Here is a 17,297-nt window from a genome sequence, read left to right as displayed (position 1 = left end):
CCATCTCTGAGCCAGTTAGTGGAGCACGAGGGCCCATAGAAACACAGTCACAAGTGGGCACCCTTCATCTGAGCCACAGCAACACATCAGGTGACTTCTGTGTCCAGCATTTCACGAATGGCAGGTAAGTTAAGCCTCAGTAAATCTATTAGCGACACCCCAGCCCCATGGACATGGGAGTGATGAGTTCATCCCTGCCCAAGTTTCTAGGCTCAGGGCCACAGATGCACTTGGCTCTTCAGTGTCTTCTGGGCCTTGAACCAAGGCATCCATTGGTTAACATGAGCTCTGTCAGAGGAACTAGAAACCTGCAGATAACCCCTCTGGAAAAGGCACCAGGCCCCGGTGGTTTTACTAAGAGCCCCACAAAACCTTCACACTAAAGGGCTGCACCCGCTTATGCACATTACTAACAGAAAAATCAAATGCTACTGAACTCCTTCTACAAATCTGGCATATTTTTGAATGAATGAATGAATGAACAGGAAACCCTGTCACCAACACCGGACAAAGACACACAAGAAAATGCTAGGGCAGTCTCTCACAGCTGCCAAGTCCTAAATTAAACCTTGGAAAAATCAGACAGTGAAGTGTATTACAAGACCAAGAAGGACTTGTAACCCTCAGGGTTGCAAAGACAGCCCAACAAACAAAACTCTGTGTAAGATTCCAAGCCATTCAGTATGAAAGCTCTTAGCCAACTAGGACTGGGAGGGACCTCCCATGATGAGAAAGGAGAGGCATTCTGGAAAGTTGGGAGCAAGGCAAGCTGCCCATTATCACAGCACTCCTCAGCACCATACTGAAGATGCTAGCCGCTGTCGCAGGCCAAGGAAAAAAGATAAGAGGACAGTAACGACTAGAAGGGAAGAGACAAACTCTTTCATGAACAACACAATGTTCGACTTGGGAAAGTGAAGAACAAGCTGGTAAATGAAAGAACGAAGCATCCCAGTAAGGGAGCAGGACAAACCACCGGCGCCAGGACAGCCCGACGTCCCTTGCGCCAGAAAGACGTTCACAGCAGGCCACGAAGCCCCCTAGGGCAGACTCCACCCTTGTCTGTGGCCCGGAAGCAGGAGCTGCTCCCCACCAAGGAGGTCAAACACAAGCCTGGGCATGGGCCCACTAATGACAGAATCGCAATCTGACCCAGGAGAGCCGACACACATCTCTGCAAAGCGGGCGCGGCCCAGTCACGCCACCATTCGTCACCTCTGAACAGAGCCCGAGACCCACAAACACGTTTCGGAATGCCCCCTCACCTGTGAGCCGGTCCCTTAGGAAATAAGTTAAGGGGACCAGCTCGTGACCTGACCTGAGGACCGACTAACTTCAAGACACAGGGTGGTGGGGGCTCTAAGCTGCGTGTGAGCCGGGGGGGCTTTATCGTGATGGGTGGAGTGTGAAAGGCAATTAGTAATAGTCACGCAGGGTGGCCCGGGTCATCCGGGGCCGATGTCACCCCACACCCTGGTCGGGAGAAATAAAAGATGTTAGAAAAACCAGCCGATTGACTGACTTGCCTTTAAACCCCGAGGAAAGAGGTGCACAGACCTGCGGAGATGGACAGCCTGGGGGCGCCGTGCCCACGGGGGTGGGAGGAAGAGGAGCCATTACCAGCTCAGTCCACCCGGGAGGGGAGAGAGAACCTGGCCTGGGGACGGAGGGGACTCTGGGACCCTGTCCCAGCTACTCCAGACAGAACCCAGAGCGCATTTCCAAGTCTCTCGGGCCCAGGGATAGCCCCACATGGCTCTCGGTCACCGCTGCAGCGGGGAGCTCTGCCCGGACTGCACAGCCCCTCCTGGAGTGGGCGGCTAGAACAGTCTGACGGCAAATGGACGCCTGCCCAATTTCTATTGAAAAATCCCACCTTTTTTTTTTTTTTTTTTTTTTTTGAGATTTTATGTACTTATTCGACAGAAAGAGAGGCAGCGAGAGTATAAACACAGGCAGGGGGAGTGGGAGAGGGAAAGCAGGCTTCCTACCAAGCAGGGAGCCTGATGCGGGGCTCGATCCCAGGACCCAGGGATCATGACCGGAGCCAAAGGCAGATGCTTAATGACTGAGCCTCCCAGGCGCCCAGAGAAATCCCATCTTAACTTCCAAGGAACCTCGTTCCACAGAGTCAGCCCCCCTCATTTGTCCCGGCGCTGGGGCCCCTTTATGCGCTGAACACAAACCTTGCTGTGGAGATAGGATCGGCCGAGGACCAGGGCGGCTGGTTCCCAGGAAAGAGCCTTATTGAGCCATGGCGGTTTTATCTTTAATGGATCGTTTTACGGGACAATAGGCGATGGAATTCGGTATCTGGCACAAGCAGTGTCAAGGATTTCAAATAATGACATTTCTATTGAAGCTCACGCAGGAAATAAACAGCAGAAACCGGGAGTCTCCGACGGGAGGCCCACGCCGAGGATGCCGGACGAACGGGCCTCCTGCGCGGAGACAAGGGGAGGGCGTGGGCACGGGGGGCGGCCGAGGCCTCTCGCAGGGCCCTGGGCCCCACCTGCCCCGGCACCAGCCCACGGGAATGGGGGACGCGGGGGCTCCGGGCCCGGCTCACACGTGGCCAGCCCATGTTAACGAAGAGAGACACTTCACAAGGTGAGCGGTGCCGAGCCTGCCATTAAATGTTACCGACTTGGAGGCATCTGATCCCAAGCCCCGGGTTATTTTAGACCTGGGAATTATTTCTGTTACAGAACGGGACTGAAAACACCAAGTCACATGCGTGCTTGTTTTTGATGTTTTTAAAGCGGCGGGAGGGGGTGCCTTTGAGGCTTCCAAAGGCAGGCACTGAAGATGGGGCACCCAGGCCCACCGGCAAAGGGGGACCCGGAACCCCCAGTCTCCCCCTCGAAGAACTGACCTGAATTCCCACTCATAATGCGGGCCGGAGGTGGCCTCCCGTGGCGCGCACACCGCAGGGCCACAGGCCAGCTGCCCTGGCCCCCGAGCTCCTCGGGGTGGCATGTGCTAGAGCGGGGATGCCCCCCCGATGCACTGTGTTGAAACCTGCGTGCTGTGTGCACAGGCAGGAACAGGGACAGGTCTGAAGAGCATGGGAACTCGGAAGGGACGCGGCTGAAGATGGCAGTTCGCTGTGGTCTGCGGCCGAGGCATCGGAGAGGCCAGTGTCAGCCACCCCACGTCGCAGCGGCACGAGCCAGGGTCACAGCTACGAGCCAGGCAGGGCCGGGGAGGGGGATGAGAGCCCAGCCAGGAGGACATCTTCAACGTGGGGGGAGGCTCGGGTCTGCTAAGTGATTTCCCACGTCCTGGACACGTTGGCATTCGTTGTCACACACAGCCACGGACGCCAAGGCCTACGGACCCTCATGTGGGCACACGCTGACAGGGAGGCCCCGTGTGTCTCTGACGTACCCTCTCACCTATAGGGCTGGCTCCGGGGAGCACACAGCTCACACCAGCCTTACAAACAGGCACCCCGGGGACTCCAGCTTCACACTAGGCTGAATCTCAGCATGCTGTCCAGGAGGCGAAGGCCATGGGCCACTCGGGGTCACTCCTGGGGTCAGGCCAGGCCTGGGCTAAGTCGGCCACACTCAGCATCAGGCCGGCGGGAGCGGACAGACCGGCCCTCCGGGGGGCCCGAGGGAGGGCGCCGACAGGTCCCATCCTGGCGAGCAGCTGGGCGGTGTCCCTCCGCTCCGTCTAAGGCCATGAGGCCTCCCCGCCTCCTGCTGCTGGGCCAGCGTGAAGGGGAAGCGCATTCCCAGCCAGGTTTTTAAGCCAAGTTGACAAAGCCTCGTGCTCTCTCCCCTCCCAGCTTTGCAGGCCTCTCCCTTCAGCCGATAGCAACCTCACTAGCAGGAGAGAAATTTGCCATGGAAACCAGACCCTGTATGCAGACCCCGAATCGCTGATGGCTTGTCTGCGGTACCAGGTGGGGGGCAGGGGGAGCGTCTCCTGGCCAGGCTGGCCTCGTCTCGGCACAGGGAGGAGGGGTCCCCGCCGCCAGCCGCAGACTCAGCAGCTCCTGATCCAAACACCGCTGCTGGGTTGGAGGACCCCAGGACAGGAACTCGTGCCCAGTGGTGACCTTTCCCACAGAGGAACCGACAGCTTCTTAGACAGCCGGTGAGAGAGAGGACTTGAGCTCCTCGCCTGGCCCTCCGGCCTGGGAGCAGGAGCTCGGGCGGTCCCACAGCCAAAACCCTGCATCTCTCAATTTACTCTGTGTGCGCATCACCACGCTTGGAACAGAGGACTCCAAAGTCTGGGGCCGTGGGCTCCTGCCAGACCAAGCCGGGGGGGCTATGTCTGCGAGCAGCAGGAAGAGCGAAGAGGAGGGCGCCCCGGGGAGAAGGGCACCGGCCTGACCTGCCGGCCCCAGGCCCCTAAATCGCCGCCCACACCCGCCCTCCCCTCTTGCTGGAATGTGTCTGGGGGAAGAAACCACCCACCACCAACCTTCTAGTCCCACAGTCCCACCCCCCGGCCTGGCCGCCCTCCCCCCGGGCCCCTCTCCACGGACTGCCCAGCTCCGTCTCCTCCCACAGGCCTCAGTCCCATGGGCTTCCCTGACCTTGGCTGGGGCGTGCCAGCCAAAGCCCAGCCCGGGGCCTGCTCTGGGGTGCAGACCCACACCGTCACCTCCCGTCCTGACAGGGGGCGTCCTCACCGGCATGGTTCATGCTGGACCCAGAGTGCACACTCCATCGGGACGTGAGCTGAGGCAAGAAACCCACTTTGCTCGGCACCTGCCCCTCCCCCACCCCCCACCTGTGGTTGGACAATGTGTGCCAGGCTCCCGGGCTGTAAGTGTGGTCATGTGACCAGGCACTTGCCACCAAGCGGGCAAGAGAAGCCTGGGTCGTGCCTCCTATGCCTGCCCATCAAAATTTCTGGAACACGTTCGCCCATCTTGCCCGACCTGGACACCCAGGGTGACCTCCGCTGAAGCCACATGCTTCAGACAGCAGAGCCTCTGCCAGCCTGGGTTCCCATCTCTGTCTCGTGCAGGAACCCACCAAACTCAGCGTTCAGTTTGGTGGGGCTTGATTCAGGGACCATTCTGGGGACCCCGTAAGAAAAGCATCCTGGCCCTCCCACACCTTCAAGTCCAAGCCACCTACCTGTGCCACCTGGGACAACCCTGCTGCCAAAGCTGACGGGCCACCCTCTCCCAATTCGAGGGGCAGCATGGAGCAGTGGCAGGGAAGATGGGCCAGACCCCAGACCCGCCACCCCCAAGCTCCGTGTTCCTGAACAGGTGTCCGGCCAACCCGTGCCTCCCCTGAGCAGCGGGGAGGCGTGGAGCTGCACCAAGCACCCCCATGGTCCCCACTGTCAGGACTCCTCATTGCGCCCCCGCGTGCAGTAATGGACCGCATACACGAGCACCAGGCAGAAACTCTAAAGCAGCGTGCGCAGCTGGCCCAATGCAGAAAAAGCCTGAACGCCCATCACCCAGGCACGGAGGAACAGATGGAAGCAGAGTCGTACCGCAGAAGACCCTACAGCCACAGAAACCAATGAACTCCAGCCACACCAAACAGGGTGGACCTTCCTCCCCAGCTCCTGGCAGAAACGCAGAGTAAGGATGTGTCTATCTGTACGGCGCTCAGACCCACACACCATCCAGCCACGCGGCCTGGGTCCACAGACACACGCAGGAGAAGGATCCAGAGAAGCAGCGATGCAAGCCCCATCAAGTCAGGAGGAGGAGAGGCAGAAGGACGGCTGTTAGCTCTGGGCAGGGAGGAGCCCTCGGTGGGCAGTAGGGGAAAGGGGGTTCGTTTCCCAGCACTGTCGGGGTTACGCGGGGGTGACCGTGGTCATCCGATAAATGGTACATAAAGATCTATCTTTGCAGGCTGGACGTGTTTTGTGCGTTCTTTGCACCACACTACAGTTCGCCACGTAGGCGATATGACAGACATGGTTCTCAGATGCCCGAGACGCCCACGCCTAGCCCCTGCTCACAGGGACTCTAGTGTTCCCGTGGTACTGCTGTGAGGGGTTTTTGCTATTATAACTAAGTTCCCACCTCAGGAGACCCTGATACAGGGAAACTACCCTGGGTGGGCCTGACCTAAGCAGGTAAGGGGCCCTTCTTCATGTCCAAGGTCCCCAGTGGGAGGGGATCCCGGGCCGGCCTAAGGTTGGAGGGAGACACACGGCAAGCCCTGAGTGACCTCCAGATGCTGACAGGAGCCCAGGGCTGGCAACCAGCAAGGATGCGGGGCCTTGTTCCTACCACTGAAAGGAACAGAACTCCGCCAACAACCTAGACGATCCCAGGGTGCACCTTCCCCAGGGCCCAGCGGCACCTCCATGCCAGCCTTTGAGAGCTTCAACTGAGGCGCTAGCGGGTCCATGCCTCAGTTCTGAGCTACAGAACCTGAAGCAAAGAAAGACAGGCCACACGCCCGCTGGCTGGTCACGCAGCAAGCAAACACCAGCCGCCTCCACGCGAGGTCAGGGGAAAAGAAACACATCAAAAATCCCCACCCGGAGGGGCGCCAGTATGCTCACATCTGCCACCACGGGCACTGGGCGCAGGCTGCTCTATTCGCAGCTCTCTTCCCCTTCCCGATTTGTTTTTTGCTTTTTTTTATTTGTTCTTTGTTTTTTTTTTTCAGCATACACTTCAAACAGAATAACACGGAAACTGGGAAGAGTGACTAAGCACGGGTGACACCTGATGGCCCACCTCAGCCAGGGGACCGAGGCAAAGTCTGCAGCGACAAGCTGTCCCCCAAGATGGCGTCAGGAGAAGGACACCTGCCTGGGAGGTCTTCCTCCCCAAGCCCATCCCCCCCAGCCCATCCATTCCTACCAAACCCCTGCCCTGTCCCCCGCGCCAACCATCAAGGGGCGCCCAAAACCAGGGAAGTCTGAGAACCGGTCCCAGCCTGGAGGAGCCCAAGGAGACGTGACGACTCTGTTGTCACGTGGGAGCCTGGGACAGGGTCCTGGGACGGAAAAGGGACACTGGGGGAAACTGAGGAAATCGGAATAAATAGAGGACTTTGCTTATGGAGAGTGTAGCAACACGGGTCTGTTAACTGCAACAGGGTCCCAGCCCAATGGGGGAGCCCAGCAGGGACTCGATGGGGGTGATGGGGTCGCCTGGATCAGCTCCTCCGCAGCGCCATAAAACTAAAACAGTTCTAAACACCAAAGCCTCTTTTCATGAAAAGAGCATGCCGCCAAAACGGCGGTTAGAGGGACCCGGGACAACCACGGGAGGCACGAGGAGAGCGCCCCACAGCCCAGTGTTTGCCTGGGGTGCGTTGCGACACCCAAACCCCGATTCCTAGACCCACTGCCCTCCCCCAGCGCCTCCCCAACCCCCCCGCTGTGCGGCTGCCCACCGTACGGGCTCCTGGCGAGGTGTCAGGCCACCCGCGATGCCAGAAGAAGCCCCACTCCCTCTCCCTGGCTTCTTGAGAAAAGCATATGGCGAGATTTTTCCTTAGCAGAAGGCTGACCTTCCTCTGCTTAGCATGATGTTAAAATCACTTTGCATTCCCTGAACAAACACCGACCGCCAGCAGGCCGCGGGAGGCGAGGAGCCAGCCCACAGGCACGGATCCCACCACCCGCCGTGTGGAGCCCCGGGGGGGGGCAGCACCCCAAAACACGCCAGGTTTCCGGGGTCCTCTGATCCCCGCCAAGTGGCACCCAGCCCATGCTCTCACGTGGCACGTGGTGTTGCCAGAACAGTGCCAGGCGATCAGACTTTGGGCGTGTGACACCGGAAGAAAGGAAGCAGACACACGGGGTGGTCTGAAACGCGCAGTGCAAGGCGCCACGCCGTGCAGACTTCTCCAGAATGGCCTGTCATACTCACTGTGGTGACTAACGACACCGTCCCACTCTCTCAGTCCAGTGACACCTGATGCCCGGCTTGCGACGCGAAGGTGTTGCCGGCATCAGGAGTTCATTCTCCAGGGCTGAAATCAGCTTTCATATTTTGCTCTACACGCTCCCGACAAGCAGGATGTCTGTGGTTCTGATCCAGACGCTGGGCCGATGGCTCTGGGAAACCCAGGAGGGGACCCGGGGGGCCGACCCGGCTATCATTCCCACAAGTTCCCTGCGTGGCCCCCGACACTTACTCCTGTCCCCTGGAAGGGGACACTGGGCACACAGGTCAGGCACACTGGAACAAAGGACATTCAGCTCTGCAGCCGCAGTCCCTGTCCCAAGAGGAGACTCTGCAAGAGGAACAGAGAAGACACTCCCTGCCCACCCACGGCCCCGCGCACCCAGCAAGGGAAGCCGAGTGCCACAGCGGGTCCCTCCGCAGGCAGCTGAGGTCCCCAGCCAGAACCAGCAGGCTGGGCAACTGGGCCTCAGTGGGTCTAGCTCAGCACTCTGGGGGCCTTGTCTGGCCATTTGGGACAGTGGCCATCTTCCTGCAGAAGGGGGCTGGGCCCCACCAGGAAACTCTACCCGTGGCATGTTTGGGGCAAGACTGGACTCTGGCTGGGACTGTAGGGCTGGGCCACTCTGCAGACCGATGTCGCATGCTTCAGAGTGGTCACGGGGCCCGGAGAGCAGGACTCCATGGCCCGGCACACTGACTCACACACCGAGTGATCCATCTCGCCACCTTCTCTGTCCCTTTTTAATCATGGGGTTCTGACACCTCCTGCCTCAGTGAGAGTCTGCTCTCGGAGAGCTTCCTGCTCGGCTGTTCCTTCCACTCCTTCTGTTGCTGTTTCCGCCGCCTCCGTGCAGGACCCGGGGTTGAGGCTAGCATGGCCCGGCCGGGTTCCCCAGCTTTGCTAACAAGGCCCAGATGGACAGCTTCCCTTCCGGCAGCCTGGTGGGTCTTTTGCGCCCAGCCTCCCCAGGCGCGGCGGTCACACTGAGCCATCATAGGGCTCTGTCCCCAGATGCCCAAATGGGGCTTTGGCCCGGAGAAGGGGGGAGGAGGGAGAGTTTCGATTTCCCTCCTGCATCTTACGCGGGTGACAAGACACAGTGCAGGAAAGCTGAGTTATTAAAACCAATCTGTGAAGCTGTCTCCATCCACATCCGCCGCTAGCCGAGCCCTCCCTGACACCACAGGGCCTCTCCAGTCGCTGGGAGGAGTTACTATGGTTGCCAGATGATGGGCTCTGCCTGAGTCAAAGAATGGGGACCCCTGGTCCCCACTGAGCCAGGCTCAGAAGCCGTAAAGTCCCCAAGCCTTCTCCAGGTTCCGTCCACCCCGGGACTTCTCAGTCCCAAGCTCCCTGGGCACTAAGCAGAGGCCCTCAAGGTGGTCAAGCAGCGCCCCCTGCAGTCAGGCCTGGGGAGCCTGCTTTGGACACCAAGGAGAAGGCAGGGAGGCAGGCCCAGAGGCAGGGAAGCAAGGCGGAAGGCAGGGAGGGAGAGAGGGAGGCAGGGGGAGGCAGGGAGGGAGAGCGGCAGGTGCCTATCCTCTGGGAAGAAGCCAAGCTGGGAAGTGGGCTGCGGTCGGGCCTGCAGCGAGGCAGACACACAGCCAAGGGGCAAGGGAGACGCCCAGCAGCCCCCCTCCCCAGAGGAGCCCTGCTCTGCTCCCCCTCCCCAGCAACAGCCCCGCAATCCTGGGCCCAGCGTGTGCAGCCTCTCTCCCACGCTGCATCGAGAGCAGGGAACAGGGAGCCGACCAGCGTCTGTACCCGCGGCACCCTTCCTCCTCATGCCCCACAGCAGGGAGTACGCGTCCTCAAACCACACGCGTGCCCACACGCGTGCACACGTGCACACACACGTGCACACTCACATACACGCGCACACACAGGCCCCCGGAGCAGCACGTGCAGAGACGGCTGTGCCCGCTGGGAGTCAAGCTTCCCGGCAACAGAAGAAAGGCCGCCCTGTCCCTCTCCCGTGAAACTCCCCTGAGGGAAAAATCCGGCGAGAAAACTCTAGGTGCAGTCACATCAAAAGGAAAAATTCTCAGCGCGCCCCGGTGCCCAGGCTCACTCGGGCTTCTTAAAGGGCAGAGAAGCGAAGCTCCGGCACCATCGCCCTCACCGCCACCCTGTCCCCGGACTCTGCTTGCAAGGCTCCTTTCCGGGTGCCCGGGACACCGCACGAGCCCACGGGCAGGGAGGCTCCATGCCCTCCGTAGGAACAGGCTTCCTCCCGGAGGCTCCCCCAGCCCCCACGCGGGACGCCTGCGCGAGTGAAGCACGTGCACTGCACACGTGGGGCAGGCGTGCGTGCGGGCACACGTGCGGGTCTGAGGACGTGCTCCCTGCCGGGAGGACCTGAGAGATGCATCCCAGGCCAACAGAAGCAGGCGGGCAGGGAAGGCTGGGGAAGCCTTGAGAACACAGCCAGAGACAACTCACAGCTCCGGGACCAGGGGATGCTGCTGAGTCACGGGCCTGACAGCCAGGGTCAGGGCCCAGACGAACGCCCTGCAGGGAACACTGGCTGCCCCCCCCAGGGGCCCTCAGGAGACCCCTGGGAGGCCTGTCCTCCCCCCACTCTCCCTCTCCCACCCCATCCCCTGCCCCACCCCCCGCTGGGCACAAGGAAGCCACAGAGAGAACGGGAACACCGTGTTCGGTCTGGATCTGAGCAAGACGCCATGCTAGGTGCCGTTCCCATCAGCCTACAGCCCCCCACGGCACGCTCACGAGGCCTGGGGCCCACCGTGGCTACAGCGTGCGGGGAAGGACTGCGGCTGGCGGCCGTCCTGGGGCGGCTGTGGTACATCGCCTCCAGCTCAGTGAGCCCCAGGGGCTCTGGGAGGGCCTGGGAGGGCGGGTGGTCCACCGCCCCCAAGCACTTCCCAGAAGGCCCAGCTGTTTGAACCGGGGTGGAATCCCACAGCCCTCCCCACCGGCCTAGCGGGCCGCCCTCCCGGCCTCACTGGCCCCAGGAAGGCCAGGGAGCGGCTGAGCTGCAGCAGCAGGTCTATTTTAAATCCCCATCTCAAAAGAGATTTTGAAGCACTCAAATGCTTCAGATATTCTTAGCCTTTGCTGCCTGAGAGCACCGCCCAGTGCCGGCCTTCTGAAGCGATTCCACGCTCTCATGGACACCCGGCTGTTCACGCCACTGTGACACACAAATCACGCTCCCAAAGTAGCAACAGACCCAGGAAGGCCCCATAAAACGCTGTAAACCTGAGGACGTCGACACTTAAAAAAAAAACAACGCTACCGAAATACTCGGAAATGGTTGCAATTAAGCTGCTGCAGACGCCGGAGGAACGAGCAATCAGGGAGACGGGCTTGAGTATGATGGGGGGGGGGGGCAGTTGCGCAGGCCCCAGGGCCCCAGACAAGGGCCAGGAGCAGGGGCGCCACCCAGCGGCCCCCTGAACCACCAGCCCAGGGACCAGAGGGGCCACACCCACCCCCAGGCTCTGGTGGCGGGGGCACCCAGAGGGGTCTCAGCCCCAAGGACCAGTTCCCACGACATGGCACTGGCCCTCTAGGACCCAGATAGGCACGGAGCCCCCTCTCTGCGCCAAGCCAGGTCCCTGTTGGGGGCTAGGGACCCGGGGGTGGGCGGGGGAGACCGAGGGCCCTGCCCTCCCAGGGTCCACTATCGGACAAGGAGATGCGCCAAGGTCACACGTAGCCAGTACAAGCGTGGGGTGCCCTGCCAACATCTTGGGTCCTGGGGAGAGGGTGCCTGAGCTAAGCCGCTGGGGTGGGGGGGCAAGAAGCCTACATAGAGGAGCCTCTTCCCACTGGCCACACTCTGTCAGCACGAGGCACCCCGTGTGTGTGATGCCCTCCCCCTTCAAGACCAGAAACCAAGACCAAGTTCAAGCTGCCTTCCAGAACATTCTTTCCCTCAGATGAACCGCTGCTGTGCCCGATGCCAGCCTTGCCGACTGCTGCCCCAGGGCTCTCAGGAGTGAGTGGGAGTGAAGGGGCGGAAGCGGGGGTGGGTAGACAGGAGGGGACGGGGTGCTGCGGCTGCAGCCTCAACCCCAAGCCACCAGAGGTCGGAGGCGAGCGCAGAGCAGTCAGTCCTGCCCGTTAGCCGCCCCACCAGCCGGGGGCTGCTACCCTTCATGTTCCTAGTGCCCTCTCCCTCACCTCTCTGGACTCTCCAGGCCACTTCCCAAGTGACCCTCTCTGTGACCGTCGCTGCCCATCACAAGCTCACACTTCGCCCCAAGCCGCCAGACGCCAGCGCATCCTCAGGCAGGGCCACCAGCTAAAGCTGAACCTGCCATTGGCTGACACGAGCCAGCATTCAGCTGGGGCTCCTTTCGTGTGTTCTAAGGAAAAGGTGGGTTTTCTCCCTTTCCGATCCCTCTGGCCAGCAGACCCAAGCCAAAACACGGGCGTCCGCAGTGGGGGAGCCCCACCGGGGCAGTCTTCACTCTCCTCCTGCTGCCTCTCCCAGGGAGCCTCTGGGGCCATCACTGCTGGGATCCAGGAGTCCACGGAAAGGATGGAAGAACCTGGGAAATTTCCACGGCGCAGGCGGCACAGCCAGTGCTGAAGGGTGGGGGTGCCATCTAGTGGTGCTCGGGGGAGCCGCGCGGGGCTGGGATCGGAAACTGGTGCCAGAGCAGAGAGACAGCCCCTGCCCTCCAGCCCCGCCCCGGGGTGGGGGGGGGGGGCAGCACTAGGAACCACCCAGACCAGTGAGCGGGGACCGCAACGCACACCACTCAGACATCACAGATGACCGCACACTTACACATATACACGCCCACACATGCTCAGACATACACACGTGAACTCACACCTTCACACACAAGCACGTATGCACAGACACACACTCTCTCGTGCACACATACGCACGCTCACACATTCACACATACTCTCACAATCACATGCAAACACACACACTGCACACACCCCAGCCTGTGGACCAGAAGGCTCTCTGGCGGTGCTCAGCCTGCCCCGGCCCACAGGGAGGAAACAAAGCGCTGGGAGCCGGCAAGCAGAGCCCCCAGGGAAGGGGCACAAGCATCTCACCCCGCCAGCTGCACCACCAGGCCCTGCTCACCGCTGCAGGGTTGGGCCGGAGCACAGCCCTTCCCCACGGGCCTGGACTAGCGCCTCACGGTCTTGCAGCCTGACCCTGCCATCAAGACGAGGGGAGGGGACGAGGTAACCAAGCTGTTGTTGGGCCCTCCTGGGCAGCCCTGGGGTGACACTGCCTACCAGAACGCACCTCCACCCACGGGCTCAGGACCACACAGGGTGTGAGACTTGGGCCTTCCTGCAATGGGCATCACCAACCCCATCGATCTTTCTCCAAATGCCTCCTACAAGGTAAGTACCCCCAGCCAGAGGCCACGATGATCCAGAGCTGCAGCAAAGCCACAGAGACAAGTGAACTGCCAGCAAGAAGCGCTCGGAATCCTACCAGGATCCCAGCACACGCACAAGGTTAACGATACAGTGCAACGCCAAGGTCAGAGGGCCCCTGGCCTGCAGGACGGCGGCCCCAAAGATGCCTTCGGCTTCACCACCAGAATTTGTTAACAATGTCACCTCACGCAGTAAAGGGACTCTGTGGGCGGGATGAAGTCAAGGCCCCCAAGTGGGGGTGACCCTGGGGTCCTGGTGGGCCCAGCGTCCTCAAGAGGCGGCCCTCATGAGTGGGAGGCAGAGGGTGGGCGTCCCGGAGATGGGCAGACCCTGCGCTGCTGGAGGTGAGGATGGGCGGGGGTGGGGGGGGTGGGAGGGGGGAGACCCAGGCCAGCAAGAGGCAGGAGCCAGGTCTCCCCTGAAGCCTCTGGAAGGAACTGGCCCTGCTCAGGCCTGCGTTTAGCCCAATGCAACCTGAGTCAGACTCCTGACCTCCAGCAACGTCAGGGACCATGTGTGTTGTGGTAAGCCTCCAGGTGTGTGGTCACTCATTAGGCAGCCTCTGCCACGTTCATCCCCAATGCTTCCGCAGCCCTCCCTGTCAGACCAGGAGCCCCCTGCAGGAGAGCAGGGCCAGGATCCCACTGCGGCCACCTCAGAGGGGAGCCAAGGGTGGTCCTATAGCCAACGCCAGGACAGGGAGGCATGTCCTCCCCCCTGGCCTGGGCCTCCTGCTGGCTTCTGAGCCCTCTGCTCAGAGGGCCTGCTCCCACCCTCCCTTAGCCAAGGGCTCCAGGAGGTCCCAGTGACTTCCAGGGACCTGGAGATGGCCTTCCCCCATGCCTGTGGGCACAGGCTCCGCAGCGTGAGGGGCCAGCTTGGGTACCCGACTAAGCTGGGTCCTCTCCACCCCCACCCCCGCCCCGCCCCCTCCACGTGCGGAGGCACTCGGCTGAGCTCCAGAGGCCACGGGCTGCTCCTGGGGCTCCTGCTCCCCCTCCCACTCCCTCTGGGCGGCGATGATCACTGTAACAACCTTCTAAGACAGCTGGGAAAAGGCAAGGAGATGTAAAGGACCAGCTGCGACATCTCTGCTGGGAACCGCAGGGAACAGAGGCGGCCTCACACAGAAGGCGGCACACGGCAGTCCCGCCAGTGGAAGGCGGATGCTCAGCTCCCAGAATCCAGACCACAGATGGCGCTGGATGTTCCACCTGGCCTGCAGGGCCCGTCGCTCACAGGATGGCCTTCCTTCAGGCCACCCTGCCAGCAGGGGGCTACTAATGCCCCCCGCCCCCCCCAAGCTAGAGGCCAGAGGGGCAGGGAGGGGGAGGTGATGCGGGGAGGCTCAGGGCTCACAGCCAACCACTCCCCGGGGCCCACAGCCCCAGGGAGCACCCCCAGCACCACAGACATGCCGCAGACACCGCCCCCACAGAGGCGAACCGTGAGCTCCAGGCAGCAGGAAGCTCACTTCTGGGGACGTGTGCCCCCTGATCCCCCACCGAGGCTGCCCCTAAAGCCAACGGGGCTGGACCAATGGGTCACAAGCTGCTGGAGCCCTTCGACTTGGGCCTGCCCGGCCACAGGCCTGAGCCTGTCCCCAGGAGCCCCCAGAAGGCGCCCCCTCACCCGTGTAGCCCCCCGGAGCGCATGGGCAGCGCCCCCGCCACGGCCTGGCTGCCGGCCGGCCACTCACCAGGACTTGGGCTCCCCGAAGTGCAGGTAGTTGATGCTGTACAGGTCCATGTCCTCCGTGTGCCAGGCAAAGGTGGTCTTCCACATGCCGAAGTACAGGTAGGGGGTGTTGACGCCCTCGATGATGGTGCCACACTCACGCTCCACCATGTCCAGGATGGTCCGCAGGCTCCCGATGTTCCACTGGGCCACGTCCTGCAGGGCAGCGAGCACACGGTTGGTGGCAGCCCATCCCCAGGGGCCCAGCAGGAGCACAGGAAGCCTACAAGGCGGCCTGCGCGGAGGGCCCGAGAGGTCGCGGCCAGCCCCAACCCGGCCCACGTCGCAGCCCCACCTGCCGCGGGGTCTAAACCCCACTGGGGGCTCCTCCCACCTGAGACACCAGCCCCTCGGCCTGGGCCACGTAGGGCTCCCTCCGGATGCCACGCTGAGCTAGGCCTTTGTCACAGGCAGTGAAGGCCATGCTGGGAAGGCTGAGGTTTGGTTGTGAGTAATTAACGCGCCTCAGAGCCAATGACATGGAAGGAGAAAGAGGACCGTGGAGTGGGGCGAGCTCAGCAAAGGGGCCAGACCGGCCCTCGGGCACTTTCTGCCAGAGGAGACAGGCATGGCTTTCAGAACCAGGCAAACCAGGCCAGAACCCCTGCCCACCCGACTCATCTATTCCTCATGCCCAGACAGGTCCCATCTTGCCATGAGAGCTCATAAGATCCACATCGATCTGTTTCCAGTCCCTGGAGAGCCCCCCAAGCCTGAGGAGACACTGAGCGAGCGTCCGCCTTCTCTCTACCCCAAGCCCACCCTGCGCCACACCCAGCTCGGGCCCTTCCCGTTACAGGTTCTGGAACAAGCGGCTGGTCCTGGCAAGGTGAGCCCCAGGCAGAAGCCAGGAACCCCAACACAGACTCAGAAGCACTCGAGGAAAACAAAAAGAGAAATCAGGTTTCACCCAATTAAAAATCTCTATGCTTAAAAAAAAAACAAAACCCACCATCAGTAACGTGAAAAAGAGGGGCGCCTGGGTGGCTCAGTGGGTTAAAGCCTCTGACTTCGGCTCAGGTCATGATCCCAGGGTCCTGGGATCGAGCCCCGCGTCGGGCTCTCTGCTCAGGGGGGAACCTGCCTCCTCCTCTCTCTCTGCCTGCCTCTCTGCCTGCCTGTGATCTCTGTCTCTGTCAAATAATTAAAAAAAAAAAAAAAAAAGGTGGAAAAAAAAAAAACCCACAGAAGAGGAGAAAATATGCGTGAGTCACCCATCAGGTCAGAGACTCGTGTCCTCTCCAAAGGTCTCATAACTACAGTAGGAACAATTAACCTGATTAAAAAGAAGGCAAAGAGCCACGCGGACGTTCCTCCGCAAAGCAAGCGCAGCCGGTTTACCAGCAGGTGCAAAGAGGCTCGACGTCGTTAACTCCCAGGCAGGCTCAGGTCAAAACTGCAGGGCGGACACGATGTCACACGTGCGGGGACGCGCAGGGGCGAAGAGAAAGACGGTGACAAGCGTCGGGGAGGACGCGGAAGAAACTGAGCCCTCGGAGGCGCCCTGCTTCTGGGGACAGGAAACAGGGCGCGCTCCGGGGGAGGACGCAGGCCGTTCCTTGGAAGGTAAATGTGGACTTAGCACAGGAGGACCCAGTTGATGGCCTGGGGACGTGCCCGAGAGCAATGACAACATCCGTCCGCACGGAGACTTGCGTCCGCACGTTCACAGCCATGTGACTCGCCACGGCCAGAGAGTGGAAACGACCCAAGTGAATGGACAGCACACGTGTCCAGCACGCATGGGCAGGTCACTGGGCCGCAGACAGGAGTGAGGCGCCCCTGTGTGCTGCCCTGGGGACAGACCCTGAGCCCACGGCACTCAGGGAGGGACCCAGATACAGAAGGCCACACAGGGTGTGAGTCCACGTGTGACATGCCCAGACCAGGCTCATCCACAGACGGGAAAGAGGCTCATGGGTGCTGGGACCCATGGGGGGACAGGGAGTGACTGCTGATGAGAAAGGGTTTCTTTGGGAGCTCACAGAATGTTCTGGAATTGATTGTGGTGATGGCCGTACAACTCAGTGAAATACAGTAGAAAGTACTGAACTATAAGCTCTACGTGGGGGAACTGGGTGGTGTGTAAACTACATCTCAATTATGCTTCCTTTGAAAAAGACAAAGTAGGTCAGACAACGGACAGAGGAGCAACCGATCCCCACGAGCACTAACTTAGTTGAACTCCGTGGACAAGAACGGCCCTTCGGACAAACAGGCATGTGACTTCCCCGCTTGTCCTAAGGCAACACAGAAACTTCAGCTCTTCTAACCCGGCAGCTGTTGGGATCAGAATCCCTTCCTGGA

At 61.0% G+C, this 17,297-nt stretch overlaps 1 protein-coding gene across 6 annotated transcripts in view; it reads right to left on the bottom strand.

Moving 5' to 3' along the window:
- The window catches only part of KDM4B (lysine demethylase 4B), a 130,822-nt gene that overhangs the window by 58,226 nt on the left and 55,299 nt on the right, over positions 1–17,297 (bottom strand). For all 6 annotated transcript variants that reach the window (XM_059388723.1, XM_059388724.1, XM_059388725.1 and 3 more), the window contains one exon: positions 14,953–15,146. In XM_059388723.1, the coding sequence (XP_059244706.1) occupies positions 14,953–15,146 (194 nt within the window). The remainder of the gene's footprint in view (positions 1–14,952; positions 15,147–17,297) is intronic.

This window comes from Mustela nigripes, chromosome 2, assembly GCF_022355385.1.
Source record: "Mustela nigripes isolate SB6536 chromosome 2, MUSNIG.SB6536, whole genome shotgun sequence".
In the NCBI taxonomy this organism is placed as follows: Eukaryota; Metazoa; Chordata; class Mammalia; order Carnivora; family Mustelidae; genus Mustela; species Mustela nigripes.
This window is presented reverse-complemented; position numbering and strand designations above follow the sequence as displayed.